General features: G+C 45.7%; 1 protein-coding gene across 8 annotated transcripts in view; it reads right to left on the bottom strand.

Annotated features, from left to right (window-relative positions):
• Positions 1-8,832, bottom strand: part of Pknox1 (PBX/knotted 1 homeobox 1) — a 50,221-nt gene extending 41,389 nt beyond the window's left edge. For 2 of the 8 annotated variants that reach the window (XR_007347826.1, XM_048803741.1), the window contains exons 1-3: positions 8,261-8,832; positions 4,925-5,117; positions 2,642-2,752 (exon numbers count right to left, since the gene is read on the bottom strand). Coding sequence is in view for 5 of the 8 variants with exons in the window: in XM_048803741.1 (XP_048659698.1) it covers positions 2,642-2,692 (51 nt within the window). In the remaining 3 variants the exon portion in view is untranslated. Of the gene's footprint in view, positions 1-2,582; positions 2,753-4,924; positions 5,118-8,260 lie in introns of those variants that run through there. The other 6 variants (XM_015478815.2, XM_015478813.2, XM_015478812.2 and 3 more) reach the window with 6 other exon arrangements.
• Positions 8,833-25,670: the final 16,838 nt, after the last annotated feature.

Below are 25,670 nucleotides of genomic sequence, written 5' to 3'. Positions count from 1 at the left end.
TAAAAAATTAAAAAAAAAAAAAAAAAAAAAGCAACTAAAGTACAATCAAATACAATCCTTCTGGAGGGCAATCTCACAGTAGTATAAAAAGCCTTAAAAGGTTTATTTCAATATTTTTTCTTTTTTTAAATTTTTTTAGTTGTTGATAGACCTTTATTATTTACACTGGTGCTGAGAATCAGACCCGGAACCTCACACATGCCAGGCAAGTGCAATTCCACTGAGCCACAGCCCCAGCCCTTTTTTTTCTTCCTTTTTTTTTTTTTTTTTTTTTAGTTGTAGTTGGACACAATACCTTTATTTTATTTATTTATTTTTATGTGGTGCTGAGGATCAAACCCAGCACTCAACACTTGCTGGGCAAGTGCTCTACCACTAAACCACAACCCCAGCCCTCAGTATTTTCTTATTAATGAATGAAAAAAGAGAAATCTAAGAGTTTGACCTTAAAGAAATGGCTAAGTAATTATAATATGTCTATACTAGAAACAATGAAATGTTTATTTAAAATGATGCTCATGACAGGCCCTTCAAGTCCTGGGGATACTTTCAGCTACTGAAAGAGCACCACACGTGGTGGCAGGATGGAGCAGGGTGCCCAGGCCAGGTCAGGGGACCATCACTGCTCCTTCTGACAGAACACACAATGGGAGGCAGGTGGCAAGGCTCATCTGAGCCCAAACTGAAGAATGAGAGGGGAAGACTGCCAGGAATAGCCAGGGCCAGCCCCCCAGCCGGCAAGAGGTGCCAAGGTGGGCCTGGCAGAGGTGAGTGTGGATGAGGGGCTGAGGGGGGGCTGAGGGTGACCTGAGGGTCCACGGAAACCAGGCCATGTGGGTCGGGGGCAGCTTGGACTTTACCTAAAATCCATGGGGAGTCCCTGGAGGGGTTAAGAAGGGGGCATATTGTCAGATTTGCACTTCAGGGGGGAAAAAAATCAAGTGGAAAAATCCAAGGACTTCCAGGTCAAGATTAAGCAGGCTGAAACTCTATCCAGGATGACCCTCTCTCGATGCCTGCAAGATGCAAAAACATGCAACAAAAAACAAAGTCTCTTGGGCTGGGGATGTGGCTCAGGCAGTAACGAGCTCGCCTGGCGTGCACGGGGCACTGGGTTTGATCCTCAGCACCACATAAAATAAAATAAAGATGTTGTGTCCACCGAAAACTGAAAAATAAATATTAAAAAATTCTCTCTCTTCTCTCTCTCTTTAAAAAAAAAAAAAAAAAAACAAAGTCTCTGCAACAGGAACCAAATAAGAATGGTACAAAACTGGCCACCAGGGTAAGGGAGGCACGACTCGCCTCACCACCAGAAGCCTCCCCAGCTGCATGGAGCCTCATCGTCGGGAGCAGGGGCATCCAGGGCGTGTATTCCATTTCCCCTCTGATGGGCAGGAACACAATGGAGAATGCGCCAAACCCCAGCAGGATGCGGAGCATGCAGGGCACTTGGGAAGTTCTCAGCCGATGCCTCAGCTGCCCTCCTTCCCCTCCCCAACCCTTGCTGGTCACAGAGCACACACCACCAGATACACAAACACATATACTGCAGCTCCAAGGGGGAAGACTCCTCCAACTGGGAGGACAGTCAAGAAGCGCCCGTGGCAGCATGCACCAGATAAACGGGTCTGCTCTGAAGCTCTGCTGGGAGGGCTGGTTACTGGGTCAGTGCCCTCCCATACTTGTAAGTGGGGAGATGAAACTAGGGAAGTTAATCCAGTGAGACTCAGATTAGTGACTGTCAATGTAGGAATCTGGCTGTCAAAACGGATCTGTAGCTTGATGGCAGAGCAGCTGCCTAACACTCAGAAGACCCTGGGTTTGATCCCCAGAATTATAAACAAACAACAAAAAAAAAACACCTGGGTTTTCTTTTTTCTTTTTATTTAATTAATATTATTTTATTTTTTGGTACCAGGGATTGAAGCCAGGGGCATTTTGCCACTGAGCCATATCTCTAGCCCTTTTATTTTATTTTATTTTTTAAAGTCTTAAGCCATAGGCTTTTTTTTTTTTAAGAGAGAGAGAGAGAGAGAGAGAGAGAGAGAGAGAGAGAGAGAGAATTTTTAATATTTATTTCTAGTTTTTGACAGACACAACATCTTTGTATGTGGTGCTGAGGATCGAACCCGGGCCCGCACGCATGCCAGGTGAGCGTGCTACCGCTTGAGCCACATCCCCAGCCCACCCTTTTATTTTAATATATTTTGAGACAGAGGCTCACTAAGTTGCTCACAGCCTCATGAAGTTGCTGAAGCTGGCCTGGAACTTGGAATCCTCCTACCTCAGCCTCCTGAGTGGCTGGGATTATAGGCACATGCCAGCACATCCAGCTCTCTTTTTATTTTTGTGGAGCTAGTGGAGGCCTCACATATGCTAGGCAAGCACCCAGCTTTTCTTTAAAAGTCACATAACTAATTAACTCTGACCTTAAAAAAGTAAATTCCCAAAGAATTCATATGATGGAGGGAGACTCCAAATGTATCACTTAAGGATATAATGTGAATAATTCTATGGCTTATCTTTCTGAACACCAATATATAATAAATGCATAATATATTTAAGATTGAATGTGCAACCTCACAGAAACTGAATGACTGGCAATAATCAGAACGCAGAATGAAGCTCAAGCTCTCACTTGCTGCCCATCTTGATAGCTGTCTATACTCAACGTCTGTGTGGCCATCATGGTTGACAAAAGAGTTTTACTTAAGACATCAAATCATCTTGAGACAGAAGCAAATGATATCTGGGAAAACAAAAGGAGAAGAGCATTAACAGTTATGCAACATGTTTTTTTGTTTTTGTTTTTGATTTTGGTACCAGGGATTGATTGAACTCAGGGGCAGTTGGTCACTGAGCCATATCCCCAGCTCTATTTTGTATTTTACTTAGAAATAAGGTCTCACTGAGTTGCTTAGCACCTCACTTTTGCTGAGGCTGGCTTTGAACTTGTGATCCTCCTGCCTCAGCCTCCAAAGCCGCTAGGATTTCAGGCATGTGCCACTACACCCAGCTATTGTTCTTTATTCTACACCACCTGTGCACACGTATTTTTATATAGAAAAAATACCCTGACCCTGACACCCTGCTATGACCAACAGCCTCCTGGATAGCACTTCACTTGCTGAGCCATCAACCACCTGCACTGGTCCCTGATTTGCCCTTGCATTGTCAACCAGCTGGCCCACCACCCAAAGATACCAGCACTTGCCTCATGTGCAAGACAAGTGTTGGGGGCTATTATGGTTTAGATATGAGGTGTCCCCCAAAAGCTCATGTGTAAGATAATGCAGGAATTTTCAGAAGTGAAATGATTAGATTATGAGATGCTTGACCTAATCAGAGGATTGATCCACTGATAGATTAACTGGGCAGTAACTGTAGGCAGGTAGAGCCTGGGGATATATCTTTGGGTTTATAATCTCCCTGTCTCTCTCTCTTCTCCCTCCTCCCCCACCCACCTTCTTTCTCCCTCTCTCTCTCTTCCCTCTTGGTCGCCCTGTCCTGGGTTGCTTTTCTCTACCATGCCCTTCTGTCATGATGTGCTACCTCATCTTGAGTCCAGAGCTAAGGAGCGAACCTCTGAAACTGGGAGCCAAAATAAAGTTTCCTCCTCTGAGTTGTCCTAATCAGGTATTTCGGTCACAGTGACCAAAAGCCAACTAACACAGGATGCCTGAGATGCAGCAAGGAGCAAGTTGGCTCGAGAGCCCTTATCTTCTGGGAGTAGACAGGTGTGGAGGAGAAGAGCAACAGGAGGGCAGCAAGGACACGTGGGCACAGGGTGAAGCACAGAGGAGGGAGTGGCTCACAGCCATGTGCTCATGCAGGCCCCAGGGAAGGCCATTTAAACCAGCCCTGATACACTGAGAAAGGGAGGAGAGTGAACAAGGAATGAAAGGACAGGATGAAGGTGGCCAAAATGGCACTGCTATAAAGCTGCACATGTAACACAAATATTTAAATAATGGCCACTTGCCTCAAGATACATAAAACCTCCACCCTGATGAGCTGGAAGGATGTGTGGCTGTAAGGAGCACCTGCAGTGGGGCTGCGAGAGGCACTGAAGAGCTGCGCAGGAGTGTGGGTCCAACCAGCCAGCGAGACCTGCTCGGGTACAGTGTGGCCACTGAGAGTCGGGTGGGCTGGGGCTTGCCAAGAAGGCCACACGCAAGTCAAGCATAGTCATGCCACTTGTCTTGCACTAGCAGGACCACAAAGTCACCAGGGGAAGTCCAGCAGCACTCCAGGGACGGTGCTAAGTGTGAGCCAAGCAAGCCAGGGAAGGAATCAGCAGCAGCCTTAATGGAGACAGTTGACAGGTGTCTCTGTCTCCTGACCACTAACGCTGCAGCCAGGCCAGCTCCTGACATGCTACCCCAGGAGGGATTCTTCACATAATGCCTACTTACAGCTGAGCAGCCGAGTAATGTGGCCAGGCCCACAGAGCTAGCCACAGGTTTGCTGGTCTCAACCTCAGCAGCATGGCACTGCAGCTGTCACAGGGACAGGGCTTGTCCCAGGCTGAGGAGCTAGGGGGTGGAAGGGCTAAGACATGACTTCATGAAAACCATGAGGCACATGAGGCCACTCCTTCCCTCCTTCAGCAAATGCTTGTCGTGTTGGGCAGTTCTGGGCACTGGGGCACAGAAACAAATAGGCCAATAAGACATAGGCAGGGGCACAGGCACAAACTGATGGCAAGACAGGCCTTGATGTGCACGCAAGTACACTCAGGAAGTGACGGGGCAAAGGAAGGCAGGAAACAGGGTGACTGGACAGAGCAGAGGAGGAAGCAGGGAGGTGCATGAGAGGTGACTATGGCCACAGTGAGGATGCCGGTGCCCCACACAGGATGGAAAACACAGCTGATGATGTGACTCAAGCTCTGACTTCATGAGCAAAACAGACTGTGTACCTTTGGAGCCCAGGAGAGCTGGGGTTGGGGTGTAGGCACTGGGAATCCAGACAGAGGTGAGCCAAGGGGGCTGTGGGCAGTCCGGAGTGTGGAAGGAAGGGACCAGAACAGGCTGAGCTTCCCACCTGAGCACCTGGAGGAGCAGAGATGTAGGTCCCAGGACAAGCAGACAGGTAAAGAGCAGCTTCTTAGCCTGGGAAGGAAAACAAGATGAGACGTTTCAGGTTGGAGAGGATTCTCAGAACCACACAGGCATCTGGGCTGGAAACACACTTCGTCACCATCAGAGTACAGCTAGTACATGTGGACATGTCTAACTCCCTACGCCCAGGAACTGCATGTGGGACCTGATTTAGAAATTAACTATAGGGGGCTGGGGATGTGGCTCAAGTGGTAGCGCATTCGTCTGGCATGCGTGAGGCACTAGGTTTGATCCTCAGCACCACATAAAAATAAAATAAAGATATTGTGTCCACCTAAAACTAAAAAATAAACATTAAAAAAAAAAAAGAGATGAACTACAAATGGGATGACTTTGGGTCTCGAGGTGAGAGCATCCCAGGTTTAGAGTCCAGGGACTGGCCGTCCTTAGAAGAGAGGAGGAGATCTGAGGCACCCAGGGACCCCACAGAAGACAGAAGCAGGGACTGAGGTGATATCTGCAAGCAACACGAGCGTAAAGATGACTGGCGCCACCAGAAGGTCAAAGAGGGAAGGAAGGACCCTCCCTTGGAGACTTCCGGTCTCCAGAACTGTATCCTGGTTTGGTTTGGTTTGGTTTCACAGGGCCTGGGATGGCATCCGAGGCCTCACATTTGCCAGGAGAGCACACTGCTCTCAGCCTTCCAGTTTGTGGCAGTTTGTCACAGCTGCCCTTGCCAACAAATGCAGTGTGTAAAGCCCCCAGACTAGAGAAGACCAGCAGGCAGCTGTGCCAGGTCAGTCTGGAGGTCAGGAAGACGGGACGCAGCAGAGGACGAGGAGCAGCAGCCAGTGGGACAAGAGAAGAACTAGGCAGCACCACTGAAGCCATGGAGGCGGGGTACCAATCACACAAAGAACAGCTGAGGGTCAAGGAGAAGATGGCTGAGCACCACAGCTGGTGAGTGCAAAGCCCCCGGGAGCAGGACGGGAAGAAGCGCTGTCACCTGAAACTCTGCCCCTGGGAACAACCCTACCAACAGCAAGAGCCGCTCACACTAGGGAGCAGTGTGTGTAACGGTGAAGACACAGGGAAAGGCTCATGCACCACGGACTGTGTGGTCACCACGCTGTGCTCCACCCACCCTCAATCCCACTCTCAGGGCAGAGACACCACACATGTGCAAACTTGTCCCTGAGTGTCTCTTACCGGTTTCTCCTTGATCAAAACTTGGCCCTCCTTCAAATCCTGTCTTCGCTCCAATTTCACTTCCACCTGCCCCTCTGACCCCTGTGGACTCCAGCCCAGCGTCACCCCTGAGACCCTCATCACCTGGGACCCCAAGCTGCAGGACAGGGTTACTGACAGGTGGCTGCAGACAGGTGGGATGTGCCTAGAGGAGTGGGTCACTGGGGGTGTGCCTTTGGGCACGACTGTGCGAGCTGAGCTTAGTCTCTCTTCCTCCCAGCACCCTGTCTTCACTGCCTTCCTCCACCACATCCATCACACCACCTCAGGCCCCAAGTACTTTTCCTCCTTAAAACTGTTCTTGTCAGGTCTCTTGGTCGTGGCAGTGAAGAAGCTGATGAAAGCAAGGGCATTTTACAAAGCAGACAGCCAGTGGCCCGAGAAGCGTCAAGATCACAAAAGGTCAGAGAGAAACACCACCACAGTGTGACTCTGAACTGGGTCTGGGCCCCCAATGTCCTTTTCTTTCTGTAAAGCTCATTAGTAAAACAAATGGCAGAATCCCCAAACAAAGTCAGAGTGGATTTTAGTACTGTATTAGTGCTACTTTCCTTACCTGACCACTGTACTAGAGTCAATTAGTGGAGTCTTCTGGTTGTGGGATGCATGGTCAAGTATGTAGCCAAGAGGGGCATTATGCCTGTGCCTCACCTTCTCAAATGTTGGAGAGGGAGAGACAAAGTGTGTTTATACAGAGAGAGAGAATATCAGAGATGGAGAAAGCAAGCACAATAAAGCCAGAGTTTGGTAACGCTGCAATTTGGAGAAAGCATACAGGAAATCTTTGTATGATTTCTGTGACTTCTTTGTGTGTCTGAAATTCAAAACTGAGATTTTTAAAGTTTAGAATTCTGTAAAAGGTATGGGAAGTGTCTGGGGTTAAAAGAAACTAAAGAAACAAAACAAAAGCTGACCAGAAACAGTGGTGCATGCCTCCTGTCCCAGCTACTCAGGAGGCCGAGGGAGGAGGATCACTTGAGTCCAGAAGTTGGACAACAGTCTGGGCAACATAATAAGACCCTGTCTCAAAAATCCAAAAACATACAACCCACCATAACAAAAGAAAAGAAAGGAGAGGAAAATGCTGTAAAAGACAATTTAAGGACATTTGGGGAGATATGAAATAAAGTCGGTATTAGAGAGTGTTACCTTGACAGTTTGATAATGCTGTGTGTTCACCGCATGATCCTCTAACTCTGAGGGGTTGGGCTGAGGCATGTCGACTTAGGTTATGATAGCCACAACTTATTTCAACTGGGTCAACAAAAATACACACATAACTAAGCACACTTGGGCCAGTCATCAACCACGGTGGACTCCAGGCGGCAGGGAATCACACTTCTTCTCTTTCAACGTTTTGTTTCCAAATGTTCATATTAAATATTAAGGGAAAGTCAGAATTTTATTTCTAAAGCTTAAATATTTGTGATCCTCTCTTTTAAAACTGGTTAAAAATTTCTAAATTTGGGGCTGGGATTGTAGCTTAGTGGTAGAGTGCTCGCCTAGCATGTACAAGGCCCTGGGTTCAATTCTCAGCACCACATAAAAGTAAATAAATAAAATAAAGATGTTGTGTCCAACTAAAAAATAAATATTTAAAAAAATCTTCTAAATTTGATATAGTTATTAAAATATTCTAAAGCAAAATTTTGAAATTTGTGTCAAAAGCTCTGAAAGTATGTGTTCTCCTACATCAGAAGACCATGAAAAGAATTTTTTTTTAAAGGCAACTCCTTATAACAAATATTGTGAGTAAATATAGAGGAGCAGAGTACCAAGATGGACAACACTCCTGCTAGGCACCAAGAAAGGAAGCCAGAGAGAAAGGGCCTGCAGATGGCACCTCCCACTCAAGATGGCCCCACTCATAAAAGCCATTTGCAAAGTTGTTCATCATTTGTGGAACTGCTCACTAAACCCCACTCCCCAGCAGAATGACACACCACCTTTTGGTAGCAGTGCTGCCTGTTCCTCCATCCTCCAATCGGGCGCCAACAGCTCCCGCAGAATCCCAGTTCTTGCTGCAGCTCCCCTTCTTAGTCTGTAAGAGGCCGTGATCTTAATTAAGCTCAGGCCATCACCTCTGTCCATCAACTCAGGGCAGGGCCCAACACAGAACCCGAGTCATGAAGTGAAACCTATCATTAACTGGGAAAGGACTAAAGGCACTCAACCTACAAAGGTGGTAAGCCAGCTCACCTTCACCAAAAACTATTCTATCAGGCATTACGTCAAAACCCAATGCTGGGCTGGGGTTGTGGCTCAGTTGTAGCGCACTTGCCTGGCATGTATGAGGCGCTGGGTTAGATCCTCAGCACCACATATATAAAGAGTATCTCATGTTTATTTAAAAAAACAAACTCAATGCTGATTTCAGATCAAGAGACAATCGAGGCCAGGTGCAGGGGTACACATCTGTAATCTCAGAGATTTGGGAGACTGGAGGATCTCAGCAACTTAGAGAGACCCAGACTCAAAAAACAGGACTAGGGATGAAGCTCAATGGTGAAGCATCCCTGGGTTCAATCCCCAGCACCCCAAAAGAGAAAGAGAATAATATGAATGAATTGGGGACTGGGGATACAGTTCAGTGGAAGAGTGCTATAGATACAGATACAGACATGTCCTTTTTCATCTGCCAATTAATATGCTTAAAGCAAAGTTGAAGTAAAACCTGGAACTCAAGGGAGTTGGCCCCAGGTCATATGGTGCACTGGTTTGGAAAGCAGACTGACCACCTACATGCTTAGCCATGGAAAATGTTGCACATCTCATAATCCACCCAAGAACAGAGCTCTGGGGTCATGACCTTCAAGGCTGACAGAAACGTGGAATTCGGGCCGGCTCTAGCAGGCTGCCATTTACTGTTTTTAAGCATGCTAGTACAGCCAACTGGAAGCACACAGCAAGTTTTCCAGAACTGAAATGTGACCAGACTGATTTAGTCCAGCCACGAGGTCCGCCCTTTGCTCAGGTTTGACTCAATAAAGTCCGGCAATAAAGTCCCAGATAGATGAAGCCCAACACGGGTGGGAAGGCTGGACGTGGCAGTGCCCCATCCCTGCTCATCCCTACACCACGGGGCCTGCTGGGAGTCTCAGAGGGGAACCTCTACTTGTCTGAGTGATTTAGTAATTATCTTAGTGGTGTCTTTAACTCTGATGGAAGGTTTCAATTTTAACATTTTAGTCTTTAGTTTCAGAATAGTCAATGTATTTGGTATTGCAGGTACACTCCGGTTTGAATGTGTTCCCCCAAAGTCCATGTATTATAAGTAATCCCTAATCCATATTTTCATGGTATATGGAGAGGGAATTTGGGAGGCCATTAGGATTAGATGAGGTCATGAAGGTGGCACCATAATGTCGTCAGTGACTCTATAGGAAGAGGAAGAGACCCAAGTTGGCACACCTGCTATCTCCCATGTGACGCCCTCTGCCATGTCATGATGCAGCACGAAGGGCCCGCCAGTGCCCAGCTGAGGCAGGTGCCACACTCTGGACTTCCTAACCTTCAGAACTGTAAGCAAAGAAACCCCTCTATTCTTCATAAATTACCTGATCTCAGGCACTTTGTTTTAGCAATAGAAAAAAAGACTAAGAGAACTTGTATTACTAAATTTTAGAAATTAGCTTTTTCAGTCAAAAGATTTGAGAGAAACTTACTAAGACTGCTTACTTCCCCTCACTTTTCCAAGCTGATAAGACTGACAAGCACTCCTCTCAAACTGGGGGTGCCCAGTGGGCAGGGCCAGGAAGTGGCTCTACAGAGCTTTCTGGTAAATGGGTTTACAAAGTCTGAGAATTGAGATCCACTGTACGTGTATTTCCAAATTATTATATCTACTTTTCTTTAGTCAGATACTAAGGTGTTTTTTTTTTTTTTTAACAATTAGGCCTACTAAACTTAAAACTATAGCTCAAGATGGGCACCATGGTGCACAATCCCAGTGGCTTGGGAAGCCTAAGGCAGGAGGATCGCGAATTCAAAACCAGCCTCAGCAATGGCGAGGCACTAAGCAACTCAGTGAGACCCTGTCTCTAAATAAAATACAGAATAGAGCTGGGGATGTGGCTCAGTGGTCAAGTGCCCCTGAGTTCAATTCCTGATACCAAAACAACAACAACAAAAAAAACTATAGTTCAAAATGTGTAAAGTTCAGGCTGGGGATGTGGCTCAAGCAGTAGCGCACTCGCCTGGTATGCATACGGTCGGGATTCGATCCTCAGCACCACATACAAAAAACAAAGATGTTGTGTCCGCCAAAAACTAAGAAAAAAATAAATATTAAAAAATTCTCAATCTCTATTAAAAAAATGTGTAAAGTTCAAGTTGTAAAGGGAACTGATCATTTTCTAATGATACTCTAAAGAGAGTATCTAATATGATCAACTTGAGTTATTCAAAGGTCATCTTAAAAGTTCAAACTTATTGAATTTGCAAAAATTATAAAATTTATAAAACCTACATAAAAACATAGGGAAAAACCAGGCCTGTAAGTGTACCCTTAAGAAATACTGATTTGAAAGTAGAGCAATCTTTTCTGTGCTTAAAAGCCTCATTCCAAAGGGCATTTAAAAATCATGGCAAGAGGCTGGGATGGAGCTCGGTGGTAGAGCATGTGCTTAGCTCACTGGAAGCCCTGGGCTCCACCCTTAGCACCAAAAGCAAAACAAGAAACACCATGACAAGAAAAGCTGGATGCCAGATATCTTTTAATTCACAGTAATAAAGAATGGAACCAGAGCCTGTAGACCCTCCTCCTCGGGGGAACAGTGAAGTCGGCAATGACCATCATCACGCCATCATGACACGCAAGGGCCAGACCCGCAGGCGGCACCGAGAAGCAAGTGGTGGCCTGCAAGTGAAAGGCAGGTGCGTAGCCCCACGAGCATGTCTGTGCCCTTGTCAACGCCACCGCTCTCTTGCAGCTCTCTCCTTGCCAGGGTCCATCCTAGTGCTGACGTGGAGCAGCAGACAGACGCAGTCCCTGCTGTCAAGAAACAGCATCACTGCGAGACTTACTTATGGGTCATGGGGAGAAGAGGCGTCTTTGACCCCAGTCGTCTTCCCCAAGAGCGCAGAGTCCTCTCTGTTACTCAGGGCCACCACCTCCCCATTGTGAAGTCCGAGGTCTTCTGTAGGGAGGCCTTCGAGATGCTCAGTCCCTCAACACCTATGAGTTTTCTTGTGGCTGTCTTAAGTACCTCAGTGAGATCACACTTTTTGGTGGGTTACTAATGAGATATGTCACTTTTTGGCAGACGGACAATGCACTTGGACTCTCCTTTAATTCTAACAGTAGGTGCACATTCCGCTGGTTTTTCTCAGTAGACATCATCATCTGTAAGTCACGCAGATGTGATTCCCATCAACACTCCTGCTGCTGGGCTCAGGGCCTAGGTCAGAGCTAAGAGTGCTGGCCTAAGATGCCCAGGACCCTGGCTCCATCCTAGCACTGCTCCCCCACCCCAAAAATCCTGTTGTATTTGACAAACTCCAACTATTCTCAAATGTAAACAGAGCAAAGATCCATGAGTAGCTAAATTGCTAAAAAAAAAGTTTAAAAATACCAGATTTCAAAACATAAGACCATAGTAACAACAAAAAAGAGTAATAGCATAAGAACAGAGAAAAAGTCAAGAGAACTGAAGAAATGAGACACTGGACTTGGGAGAGTTTTTATAAGTATTTAAAATACACACAACTTTGAAATTTTTGTTTTTATAAAAAAATCCCATTGACCCAGCAGCTTGGTAGGCTGAGGCAGGAGGATCACAAGTTCAAAGCCAGCCTCAGCAATGCCAAGGCAGTAAGCAACTCAGTGAGACCCTGTCTGTAAATAAAATACAAAACAGGGCTGGTATGGGGCTCAGTGGTCAAGTGCCCTGAGTTCAATCCCCAATCTACCCCATCCCCTAGAAAAAATCCCATTGAATGCAACCAACTCCAGCACAACTAAGGCTCTGGTGAGACAGGTCTGGTGCTGTCTGCACCTGCACCAAGCAGGCCAGGCCCACTTCCTCTCTTTAATCATGGATACCGGCCATGTCCTGGCCTCGGCTGTGCACAGCACAGGCGCCCGAGAAGTGAACTCCTGAGGCTCGGAAGAAACGTGTCTCAAAGGCCTCCAGCACAGTCTTGGTGACACAGCTCATGTGGATGACAGACTCAGAGAGGAGTTTCCCAAGAGGCCACATCTTCGTGTCCTGTGTCAGGAGAAGGGGGCTTAGTGAAGGGAGTGGAGGAGGGAGCATGAGGAGAGCTGTGTTGGAGTGCCTACTGTATAGGCCCCCTTTCTCCGGCACTCCATCGAGGGGATCAGAATCCACACAATCCAATGATTCCCAAAGACTCACCAGGAGCCCAGACGCACTGAGCACCAAGTCGTCAATGTGGGACCCTGGAGGACATCACTCCTCCAAACCAGCTCAGTGGCACTCAGCTACGGCAGAAGCCAGGCCAAGCCGAGACTCCAACCTGGGCCACATGGGGAGGCAGCTCCTTATTACCAAGAGGACTCACTTCTTGACCCCTGGAAAGAAGGCTGACCACACGCAGGCCGTACAGTGTGAGGAGGGCATCGAGTTGCCAGGAGGCCCAGAATGCTGTGAGGGAGACAGGGTTGTAAGGAAGACCCCCAGGCTGTGAGAGAGACCCCCAGGCTGTGAGGGAGACCCCCAGGCTGTGAGAGAGACCCCCAGGCTGTGGAGAGAGACCCCCAGGCTGTGGAGAGAGACCCTCCAGGCTGTGAGGGAGACCTCCAGGCTGTGAGAGAGACCCCCAGGCTGTGAGGGAGACCCCCAGGCTGTAAGGAAGACCCCCAGGCTGTGAGGAAGACCCACCAGGCTGTAAGGAAGACCCCTAGGCTATGAGGGAGACCCCCAGGCTGTGAGGGAGACCGCCAGGCTGTGAGGGAGACCCCCAGGCTGTAAGGGAGAGCCCTTTACTATGAGGAAGACCCCCAGGCTGTGAGGGAGACCCCCAGGCTGTGAGGGAGACCCCCCAGGCTGTGAAGGAGACCCCCCAGGCTGTAAGGGAGACCCCCAGGCTATGAGGGAGACCCCCAGGCTGTGAGGGAGACCCCCTTGGCTGTGAGGGAGACCACCAGGCTATGAAGCAGACCCCCAAGGCTGTGAGGGAGACCCCAAGCCCTGAGGAATACCCAAATGCTTAAGGAGGATCCCAAGGCTGTGAGAAACTCAAGTCGCGTGGAACATCTACAAGTAGTTGCTCTGTTCAACATGCCCACTCATCTTCCAGCTTATAGCCATCAACTGCCAAACTTGAGAAAATGCCTGTTAAAGATTCTGTCCCTTGTTGGGCACAGTGGCCCACACCTGTAATCCTAGCATCTCAGGAGGGTGAGGCAGGACGATCTCAAGTACAAGGCCAGCCTCAGCAACTTACAAAGGCCCTAAACAACTTACCAAGACCCTGTCTCAAAATAAGAAATAAAAAGGGCTGGGGATGTGGCTTAGTGGTTAAACACCCCTGGGTTTAATCTCCTGGGGCTCCACTGTAGCTCAGGCACAGAGCGCTTGCCTGGCAGGGTTCGATCCTTACCACCACATAAAAATAAGTAAATAAAATGAAGGCATTGTGTTCATCTACAAAAAAAAAAAAATTAAAAAGATTCTGTCCTCAGTCCTCAAGCCACCCTGGCCCCTGTCTTCCCAGCCAAGGAACCAAACATGGTGGAGGAGAGAAAGGCTACTTCCTCATATCCTTTCCTTTCTCCAGGCACACAAGATAAAAGGGCTGTTTTATGCCACTGATGGGGTTATTGGTTTCACAGTGGGAAGGACCGGGCCCTCTAGAAGGTGCTCCGAGACACACTCACTCTGCTGAGGAGAGTGGCGCCAAGGCTGAGCGATGTCTCAGCTCAGGTTGCCAGCACCAAAGCCCTGTCTTTTTCCTACACGGCACTGTGTCAGAGAATAAGACGGACTTGCTTCTAAGAGTATGTGGGACTCACGGGAAAATCAGGAGCATATTCAACTATCAGCACAACTTCGGTGCCTGTTGACTTCTGTTCCATCTATAAACAGGGAGCAGCTAAAGGTGACCCATCAGGTAAACAACATGACTCAGATTCCATCAGGACCGGGACGAATTTTCAGCGCTGCACCCACATGTGATTCTGCTCCAAGGAGAATAACAGGCTCATCTGTTGGAACCGGGAGGTAGGGCATCTCCACAGCCGAACACAGTTCCTGAAAAGGAAAGGGCATTCCTTCCACCTAACCCGCTCACATAATAAACACAGGTGCAGCACCAAATACCAATGGCCACGAAGGACACTGGACACTGCTCACGAGAAGAGAAAGGCTTGCTCTGGATGACCAAGACCCTGACTGCAATTACAGGGTATTCTCTAGATTCACACTCTAGAGAAGAGTCAGCTGTGACTTGATAACCAAGTTTACTGGTCACCCCATCACTTCACTGCAGAGCAGGTGAGGCTCCCCACCACCTCTCCATCTCTGAACACCAGATCAGCTGCTGGCCTTTCTTCCATGCCACTCCACCAACCCCTAAGGCCATTCTCCACTTGGCAGCCTCAACAATGGACTTCTTGGATCGTTTGTTCCTTTTGTTTCAATACTGGGGATTGAACCCAGAGGCACTCTACCACTGAGCTACATCTCCAGCCCTTCCTATTTTTTGAGACAGAGTCTCACTAAGTTGCTGATGCTGGTCTTGAACTTGGAATCCTCATGACTGAGCCTCCCACATTGCTGGTGTTACAGGCCTGCACCACCATGCCCAGCAATACTGGAGTCTTTAAATGCTTGTTTATTTCCCTTTGATTTTCAGAACAATATACTGGTTCCCTATGTTTCCAAATAGTGACAAGTGAGGCTGTTTTTAGCACGTTATGATCTCATGGTTTTTGAACATTTTGTTAAATGAATAGAACTTCTTAATATATACATTCTTCTTTTTTTCTTTTTGTATTGGGGATGAACTCAGGGCCTCACATACATGTTAGGCAAGTGCTTATCACTGAGCTACATCCTCAGCCCTTTTAATTTTATTGAGACAGGATCTTGCCAAGTTGCCCAGGCTGGCCTAAAACTGGGGATCCTCCTGCTTCAGCCTCCCAAGTGGCTGAGATCATAGCTACATACATAATTTTTAATCCTACAAATTATCCCCTCACAGCCAACACAAGCCCCTTCAGCCAGCCTCTATAGCCTTTAACACAATCCTAGTAATTAATAACTTTCTTGCTTTCAGATAAATGAGATAATCCAGGCTTATCTTGCACCAAACTTAGATGCTGTCACTGACCCCAGAGGCTGACTCCTCAGGGTGAGACAGAGAGCACAATCCACATCTGTGTGTGCTCCTTACTACTGGGTGGCCACTATTCCCAAGCATATCCCCCTTTAGAGTAGCTTCTAGTGAACAGAGACAGAAAATATTTCTCATAAAAAATTCTTTAAAATTAGTTAACACTGATATCTCCAATTCAAACTTGGGATTACAGGGTATTTATTTTCTTGCTTCAACTTCATATCTGTATGTCTTTTCTCCCACCCTTGAACTCTTATTTCCTAATGACAGCAATATAATGATTTATCGTATGATATATAATTTCAAACTAAAACAAACATTATTACTAAAAATATAAGTACTAAAAAACTGCCTAGGTTCTTTTTGTTCTAACTTTTAAAGAACCATACATACATAGGGCTGGAGTTGTGGCTCAGAGATAGAGTGCTCACCTAGCATGTGCAAGGCCCTGGGTTCGATTCTCAGCACCACATAAAAATAAATAAAATAAAAGTATTGTGTCCAACTACAACTAAAAATAAATAAATAAATATTTTTAAAAAGAACCATACATAAATATCATATGGCTTTGATAGAGCTCAGGACATACTATGCTATCCTAAATGTGGCACCCTGGCATATTGACTATTTTAAGCTGAGCAATTTTGAGAAAATGCACGTAAGGGAGTCTACTGACTGTCCTCCCCACGTCTCCCCTAGGGCAGTGAGTGGTGCCCTGCCTATACTGGAGGAAGAGCACAGCCTTATCCCCACAGCAGGGACACAGAGAGGAACCTGGGTACACCGCCCCTGCTCAGTTCCCCCAGTGGATCACCATTTAGTCCCTTGGTCCTCTCGTGTTTCTCCACAGCTTCCCACTCTTAATCAAACTTAGCCCAAAACACTCAGGTTTAAACACTCCGCCGGGTCCTCATTTCCTTGAGAAGGTTCCCATGTCACACAAAACTTAGATCAAATAAATTGTGTGCCTTTTTCTTGCTATTCTTGATTCCAGGGGACCCAGCAATAATCCTACAGTGGGAAGGAGGAAAACCACCACCAGCTGCCTCCTCTGCAAGGACCTTGTGTTGACTGGCCTGGGGCCTCTAGGTAAAGGGCACAGTCCTACCCCCTGAGCCTTGATCTCCTCACTTGGCCTATGGATGCCTCTTGGCAGGTGGAGATCACCTTCACACCTGCTTAGAGTTGCAGCGAGCTCAGCTGCACCTAAACTGACCACTGTCTACCTAGCCAGTCCCCTATGCAGGAATAGCAGCCCCTTGCGGCACCATAGTCACACCAGCCTCTTGGGGTCCCTCTGAGCTCCAGCTCCCACCTCTCTCTGGAATGGCTTCACTCCCCCCCATCCCAAGGAGGAAACATCCTTGACCTCTGACCCACAGCTCCCTGCAAACTGGCCTCCCTTTCAGTCCTCAGCACAGCTGTGAACAACCATTATTCTGAGGGATCTCTGAGAGCCCTTTACTACCACTGACCAGGCAGAAACCTTATCCCTGTTTTTGTTTACCATTATACCCAGCCACTATCACAATGTGGGGTGCTCAAATTTAGCAGGTGCTCAAGATTTTTGGTTTAGCAAATCCTTGCTACAATCTGTACAACACAGGAATTACCTGTTTCATGAAAATTCAATCTCACTCACCCATCTGTGCCTAGAGACTTCTGGAGGAGCTACGTCTTGACCCCCTTCTCAATTCTGTCTCAAACTTCTGGTCTATACAGGTGTTCTACCTCAAGGTCAACTCTGACTAATTATAGCCCAGTCATAAACTACCCAGAACTCCTTAAGTCATTTAACTGTACAAGGCACTTCTTTTTTATATATTTTGATTTTTAACTGGACACAATACCTTTATTTTATTTTTATGTGGTGCTAGGTGAACGGTCTACTGCTGAGCCCCAGCCCCAGCCCATACATGGCACCTTCTTACGTGTACCTTTCAATCTGCCATTACATTCCTTTAAAAATACTGTGTCCTTGCTCCTTCTTCATCTATTTGCCTGTCTTCTTTGGGGGGTGATTTTATTTTTCTAGTGTTTTATGCTGAACACTCAAGAATTCACTTACTTTCTTGTTCTCTAATAAATGCACTCTAGGCTCAAGAGTTTCTTTCCCTGAAAGCCGTTTGTGCCTCACCCCACTGGTCAGGATATAAAACCTTTACTGTCATCCACTTATAGTCAGAAAACAGTTTGTGATAGTTCCCCCTTTAATCCAGAGATAGATCTTAAAATGTCCAGGTAGAATAGACACCTTTAGATGTCTGTTCACTCTTTGTGGTACTGGGGATTGAAGCCAGGTGTGCTCTACCACTGGGCTACATCCTCAGCCCCTTTTTAATTATTGAGACAGGATCTTGCTAAGTTGCCAGCCTGCCTCAGACTCCGAGTCTCTTAATAGGCATGGCCACCGCACCCTGCAAGCTATCCTTTTACTCTGAAATTCCAAGCAGCTTGTGTCACTGCAGTCTGAGATTCTGACCTAGGATTTACTTTTGAAAACTTGGGATAATTTTTCTTTATGGTCTAAAATACAGCCGATTATGTTCAGTGTCTTATGAGACTGATGAGAATCGACATTTTATGTTTACTGGGCACAAACTTCTGCATATGTCCATTAGTTCCACATAGCCACCATATTAATATTACTTAAATCCCTCATATCAGCAGTTCTCAGATGGAGGAATTTCTGGAGATTACTGAGGGTGATCTCGATGGAGCGTGATCTGGCCCATGTTCCTGGTGCCAGGCTGAGAACTCCATTTCAACCCTGGGTTACGGAAGTCCCTCCCTGTGTGCAGAGCTGTCAAGCCCCCATCCCATCAGGACCAACTGTGCAGTGAGGTCTCTGTTATGATGTTAATAACCCTCGACTGCTCCTCTCTCCTGTGCATACCTTGGCCTCATCTGATGGTGACAGTGCTCTACTCCTTTTCTCATTGCACTGATACATCTCCATCCCTTATTTCTCTTCTACTTGTTAGTTTTAGATGTCTGACTTATGTAGAAAACTTGGCTAGATATCTTTTTTGTACTAAATCTGGAATTTTATCACCTGAGATTTACCCTTTCAACATTAGGTGTGGTTCCTGATATATCTGGCATATTCACATCATCTTAGTTTTGTTTTCTAAAAAATATCCCAAGCATGCTTTCTTGGGATTTTTCCCTTTAGTATCTTTTGTTAAGGTTTTTCTTTGTTGTATTTTCCCCTTCTGCACTTTGGGAGTTACACATCCGATCTTCAGGCATCTAGTAGCTACTTTCATACCACCCCAAATCAACAGGAACACCCCATCCCAACTGGTTTCCATAACTGTGTATCATCAACTACACATAAGCAAAGTGTTCCATGCTCAAAGGGAATTGGTCACTAAGGCAGAGTTCTGGAGTCAAGTCCTAGCACCTAGTAACATGTACTTTTATGATCCTAAATGATTTAAGGGCTATTTCTTTATGCTCTCTTTTTACAGATGACCTATAAACCCACCATATTAAGTCAGGAGTCCAGTGAGGGGAAACATCTTGCCTATTCCTCATTTGTTAATTCATATTTCCCCAACAATAATGCTATTTGATTTCATTTTGATCCAGACAACTTTGATGTATTTCCATTGAGATCTATGGCCAGGGTAGGGGTGGGGCATGGAGTAGTCCTGTGAACTAGGGCTAGACAGTAAGTATTGTAAGTCTGTGGACCACATACTACTTCTATTAAATACTCTTTCTCTTTCTTTATAGCTCTTTAAAAACATATGAGCCATTCTCAGCTGTAAGCATATAAAACCAGAGAGCACTGAGATTGAATCCATAGGCCTGCCATCTGCCAATCCCTGGCCTCAAGTATGGCTATTTAAAAGCAGGTCTTTAAAAAAAAAAAAAAAAACATCAAATGGACTTCTTTCAGCCCTTTGGAAAGGCTCGACTCATTCTGATGACATATCTCATGCACTGCAATAGTCAGCATTGCCACCTGATAAGTCCAAGCATCTGTGCCCCTCTCCAGCTGCCACACCCAGGGAAGGACCACTCTACCAGTGCACCTCCCTGCTGCTGTTGAAAGCCTGCAGGCAAAATCCCAACACAGAAGGACTGGAGATTCTAGGGTAAGCTCAGTTCTAGTATCTGCAGAGATTATTAAGTCAGATAGTTATGGAACCAGAAAAGGACTAGAAACAAGGACAAGAGTTCTGGGGCTACCTCTCTAGATTTTTTTCTCATTATTTTTCCCTAAAACACTTAATTGATGATCTTTTTCCAAACTAAACCTGTCTATTAACAAACCTACAGAAACTATCAAGGCACCAAGAAAATTGCCCAAATTCCATACTCATAAAGGACACCTTCTCTAACCTCCCTTTTGGGACATTAATTATCCATCATACAGTTCAGGGAGTTTTCATGTCTTTCACAAGTTTTAGCCAATCAGGGTTCAAAAGACAAAAGCCCTTCATTTCCCACCCCAGAGAGATGTTCAATCAAATAATTCATTCAAGGAAAAACATTTGCCAAGAAATCACTTTATTTTTCAAACAAGGCTTGGAGAGGTCCCACCTGAAATTTAACACCAAATAAAATCACAGATATTAAATTGTTTGAAAACTTGCACAAAAAAAGTATCTCTAATCCAAAAGTCCATATATGTCCAGTGAAGACAAAGCAAAATTTAATAAAAACATTTTATTGGTTTTATAATTTGTTTTAGATGACACCTATTACGGTAAATTTACATTCACATCAAAACTTTTGACTCTCACATCATTACAAACTGACATGCAACACTTTCATACGTCCTAATTATTAAGGATCAATGCATCAGTTTTTTATGAGAACTAGGGAGCTGGGGATATGGCTCAGTGGTAGAGCATGTGCTTAGCAGGCATGAAGCCCTAAGTTCAATCCCCACCACCAAAAAGGAAAGAAAATAGGAACCTTAACCCTTCAAAGGCAGTCTTTCTCCCATTGCATTGCCTGTGCTCAGGGATGCAGTAGTATAGAAATGGCCCTATCGGGCCCTCTTTCCAGCAGTTGCTGCCCTTCAGATCCATACTCCCTTTCAACCTGACTACCAGCAAGTCAGCTTTCAGACGGCAAAACAGAGAATGCTAAAGACTTTGACATACTGGACATGACTATAAATAAAATATATGTGTGTGTATACACATACATAAAAACAATTGCAAAATTGTTAAGATCTTAAATGTTTAATGAGAAATATTTATGTAAATATACACAGAAAAACATAATGTGGGCTAGTAATACGACATGAAATACCTTAACAGATCAATTTGCAAAATGTATGCACATAAACCACTGGCTTCAAAAATGGACAAAGGACTTGATGCTCAACATCACACTGATCATAGGGAAATGCAAATCAAAACAATTTCACACCCACTAGTGGCTACTATCAAAAAATAGAAAATTGGAGCTGGGGATGTAGCTCAATAGTAGATCACCTGCCTTTAGACTGCGGGAGACCTAGGTTTGACCACTAGCACCATAAATAATAATGATGATGATGGTGATGGTGATGTCAAGGATCTGAACAAACTGGAACCTCCATGCATTGTTGATAAGAATATAAAATGGAGCAAACACTATAGGAAAACAGTATGGTAGTTCCTCAAAAAATTAAATAGAGCAATGTGTAGTGGCACATACCTGTAATTCTGGCAACTCAGGAGACTGAGGTAAGAAAGCCAAGTTCAAGGCCAGCCCCAGCAACTTAGCAAGACCCATTCTTGAAATAAAATAAAAAGGGTGGGGATGGAGCTCAGTGGTAGAACACCCTGGGTTCAATCCCCAGTACTGGGGGTGGGAGGGTGTGGGGAGGGCGTGGCGGGGAATAAGTTAAACATATAACTAATATATGATATAGAATTCTAATTCTTAATCTACACCCAGAGGAACTTAGTTATTTGCACACCTGTGTTTGTAGCCACATTATTCACAATAACCAAACAGTGGAAGAACTCAAGTACCCAGACAATGGATGAATAAACAAAATGTGGTACATATAATGGAAGATTGGTCAGCTTTTTAAAATGTGGAAATTCTGACACATGCTGAAATATGGATGAACATTTGCTAAGTGAAACAGTTAATCACAAAAAGACAAGTATTATGTGATTACACTTATCTGAAGTACCTACAACAGGCAAATTCCGAGAGACAGTAGAATGGTGGTTGCCAAGGGGCTGGGGAGAGGGTGAAAGAGGAGTTTGTTTAACCATGAGGAGTTTCAGTTTAAGAAGACGAAAACAGTTCTGGAGGTAGATGGATGCAGAACATGAATGAACTAAATGCCACTGAGCCGTGCACTTAAAATTAATTAAGACAGTAAAATCTGTATATATAACTATACAAATAGAGAGAGCTCTACAATAGAAGTTTGGGGAAAGTACCCATAAACATATAACTGAATTTTTTTAAATGTGAAGTTTGACAATTTAATGTTTATAATTTTCCTTTTTCCTATAGTTATAACCTTAATTTATTCTAGCACACACACAAAAATGCAAATCTTAATAAAACATCTTGGAGAACATATAACTAAATATATTGAGAGTCTACTAAGCTCTCATAAAGGCATTGTTTTTGCACAAATCTGATCAGACTGTTTTAGAAATTGCAATCATGTTACCTAGCAATCCACAACCTGAGCGACCCACCCCAACTGTAGGCCCTGTTGTAAGGAGGGGCACTGTGCAGATGCAGAAGCCCAACATTCCTCACTGCACCAGGCAGCCCCCTGCTCACAGGTCAGCGCCTGAGTGTGGGATGTTAGAGAAAAGAGCTTGGTCAGTCTCTCTCTGAGGTGTGCTGGGAAAGGGAAGAGGATCAGGCAGGTAGCACTGGGGACTGAGAGGCTGCAAGGTAGAGCTGGGTGGGGCCCAAGCTAGAGGAAGTCAAGTGTGCAGAAAGGAGGACAGAGCTGAGAGTAATAGTCTAATTTCCTGAAGGCTGCCAAGATCCCTGGTGGGCAGGTGGATCCCATCAGAGCCTATTATGACTTGTATAAGGTGTTCCCCAAAGCTCCTGCTGTGTTAATGCAGGAATGTTCAGCAGAGAAATGATTAAATTATGAAAGCTGTAATCTAACAGTGGATTAATCCTTTTGGTGGATTAATCTATCTGGTGGATTAATAATTTGAATGGACTAATAGGGTGGCAACTATAGATAGGTGGTACATGGCTTGAGGAAGTAGGGGTGTGCCTTTGGGGTTTATATTTTGTCCCTAGCATATCTTCTCCCCACCCCACAACTCTGTTTCCTGGCTGTCAAGAGTTAAGCAGCTTGCCTCCCACACTCTTTCACCATAAGGTCTGCCTCACCTCAGGTCCGGGACAAAGGAATCTGCCAACCATGGACTAAACCTCTGAAACTGTGAGACCCAAATACTTTTCCACCTCTAAGTTGTCGTAAGGTATTTTGGTCACAGTGATGAAAAGCTAACACAGAGCTGAACCATGGCTCCACTTGCCCAGACATTCAGCAATATGTTGATTCCAGGGGTCCCACTAGGTTTCTTTATGCTTACTCCTGGTGACCACAGCAGACCTCCCTCTGCAGCCTCACCTAGAGACAGCTTTATGCTTGCTAGAGGATAAGCTAAGGAACACAGACCTTTAGAATAGCAATATCACCCTGGGCACAAATAATCTCCCTCAGGCAGGGACACTAACAATTCATGCTGAGCAGCTTAACCCAAGGAGGGAAGAAAGGTACAGCCTCATGGCTTGACCTGTCAGCATGATCACCCCACATCATTTTAGGGAAAGGCTTCAGATGGTAAAATGAATCCCATTTGAGTATGTATGTGGGATCAAACCTGGGGCTTTGCGCCTGCTGAGCATGCACTCTGCCACCAAGCAACACCCCAGGCACAATAAATCCAAATGCTGTACTAGTTCACAGACCCTCAGTCTCTCAACCTGGCAGATTGGCAGTTTTCAAGATTAAGCTGTAGACCTTTATCCCAAAAATTTCTTAGAATTAAGAGGCTGCTCCATCCTCTTCGCAAGTCCCTAAGGCATCAAAGGAACAACAGTTTTTAAATACAGATTTAACAACTTATTTGCTATAATATCACACTGCTTGCTCTCTGTGTGAATTTTTCAGAAACAATAAACTGGCAGCGACTGACACCCACCTGCAGAGAGCAGGCAGCAAGCTAGGTAACTGGCACTCACTCACATCTGCAGGACACTTGGCCACCTTTGGTGGCCAGGCCTACAGACACTTCTCAACAAATGACCATGCCTTCTAGTCCTCAAATGTTCATCCATCTCCAGACTGAACTTTTTGCACACCATACATCCACTTTACATTTCTTCTTAAACAGCTGAGGACAGACCCATAACAGCTGCTCAGTCAGTACAACCAGTGGGAGACAGCCTTTCCTGCAGCTGTAGCTACTTCTCTCACCCTCACAGACTTGCCTCACCATGAGCCTACACAGCTAAGCTGTTTCCCTTGTCCTGCTATTTGAATTCCTAGTCACCTCTGCCATCAACAAAACTGTGTCAGGAAGTGGGAAAAAGAACACATCCATCCATATTCCTAATAAAGGAGGGGCTCAGCGTACATGAACTTCTATTGAAGAACTTGCTATGTGAACCTAAGGGAAAAAAATATTTATCTGCAATAACTTCTAGCTGAAATTTAGCACTTCTTCAATGATGAAAGCAGATAATAAGCCCTGGAGTTTCAGCAGGTCAGTGACAGACATGTTCACAAAGCACAGGTTATCAGGGAAATCTCACTACTACTCCAAAGACTTACCAGAGCCACTGATGGGTGATGTACTGTGTTAACAGAAGGCTCAGATTGGACTCTGTCAATAATTTGGTTCGACGTTTTGATGACTATTTCAAAATCACTGGTTCTATTCTTGAAATTTTTATTTTGGCCTGGGAGAGTCAAGGTCCCTGAGGTCTACACTCTGCATCACTTTCTCACCTTCAGGCTTTTCTTTTACAGTTTCAGACAGTTAACAATTAGAAACAAAAATGAAAATTGTAAACAGAATGTTACTACTCAAGTAACGACCATTTCTGCTATTCACAACTAGGACTTCCCTAAAATTAGGTTACACTGTCACAGAAATGTAACTAAATGTAAGCTAGAGAACAGGAACCTCAGATCATTAACCAGGTAACTTGCTGACACTTAAAATTATAAACAGAGATTGTTAATTTTTAGAGCTGGCCATCCTCCACGGGACAAGTTTACTCAATTCTAAAGCACACTTAACTCTTAAATACTTCAACTCCAACTGGCCCACTAAGAAAGCAGTGCATCCATAGGAATTGTGAGCAGTGGTCCCTAACACAAGGGTACATTTTAGATCCATCAACTATTGCAGCGAGATGATCCACACATCACTCTCCACCCTAAATACATTAAAGAACAAGAGATTTAGAAGATGAGAGTCAGTGTGCCACCTTCCAAGTCAACCAGGTTCGACTGCATCACCAGTAATTGTACTGGCGAACACGTTGGCAGTTCACTTAAACTCATCTTTATAATACCAACCGAACACTCCCTTTTCAGTATCATGAGATGAGGCCTAAAGCTGGGGTTTTCTTCTATCCTTTGACGAAAAGTACCAACATCTTCAGGAAAAAATCGGTTACATTTACAATAAGCCACTCTCACAAGCTACCTAAATGATGACGTTAAAGCCCCTGGTCTATGACAAATCCATCTTGAACGGCTGCAAGTCTGCGATCAAATTTAGCGAAGTGCAGGCGCCGCTCCCGGGCTCGTACCGCTCTACGCGCAGCACCGTCTACGGGGTAGAGGATCCGAGCGTCCTAGGCGGGGCCCGGCGGTCGCTCCGGGGCCACTCTCCAAGCCGGGCATCGCAGGGCACCGCGGAACCAAGCAGGCGAGTTCTCTCACAAGGAACGTGCGGTCCACCGCGGGGGCACCCGTGCCAAACTCTTCCCCAGGAGCTACTCGGACCGGCTGGGTCAAGCGCACACTGGAACCCCTCCCGGAACCCCACCGGCCGCCCGCGGGACCCCTCCGCCGCGCCCGGCACC

This window comes from Marmota marmota, unplaced genomic scaffold (assembly GCF_001458135.2).
Source record: "Marmota marmota marmota unplaced genomic scaffold, marMar, whole genome shotgun sequence".
Classification (NCBI taxonomy): domain Eukaryota; kingdom Metazoa; phylum Chordata; class Mammalia; order Rodentia; family Sciuridae; genus Marmota; species Marmota marmota.
This window is presented reverse-complemented; position numbering and strand designations above follow the sequence as displayed.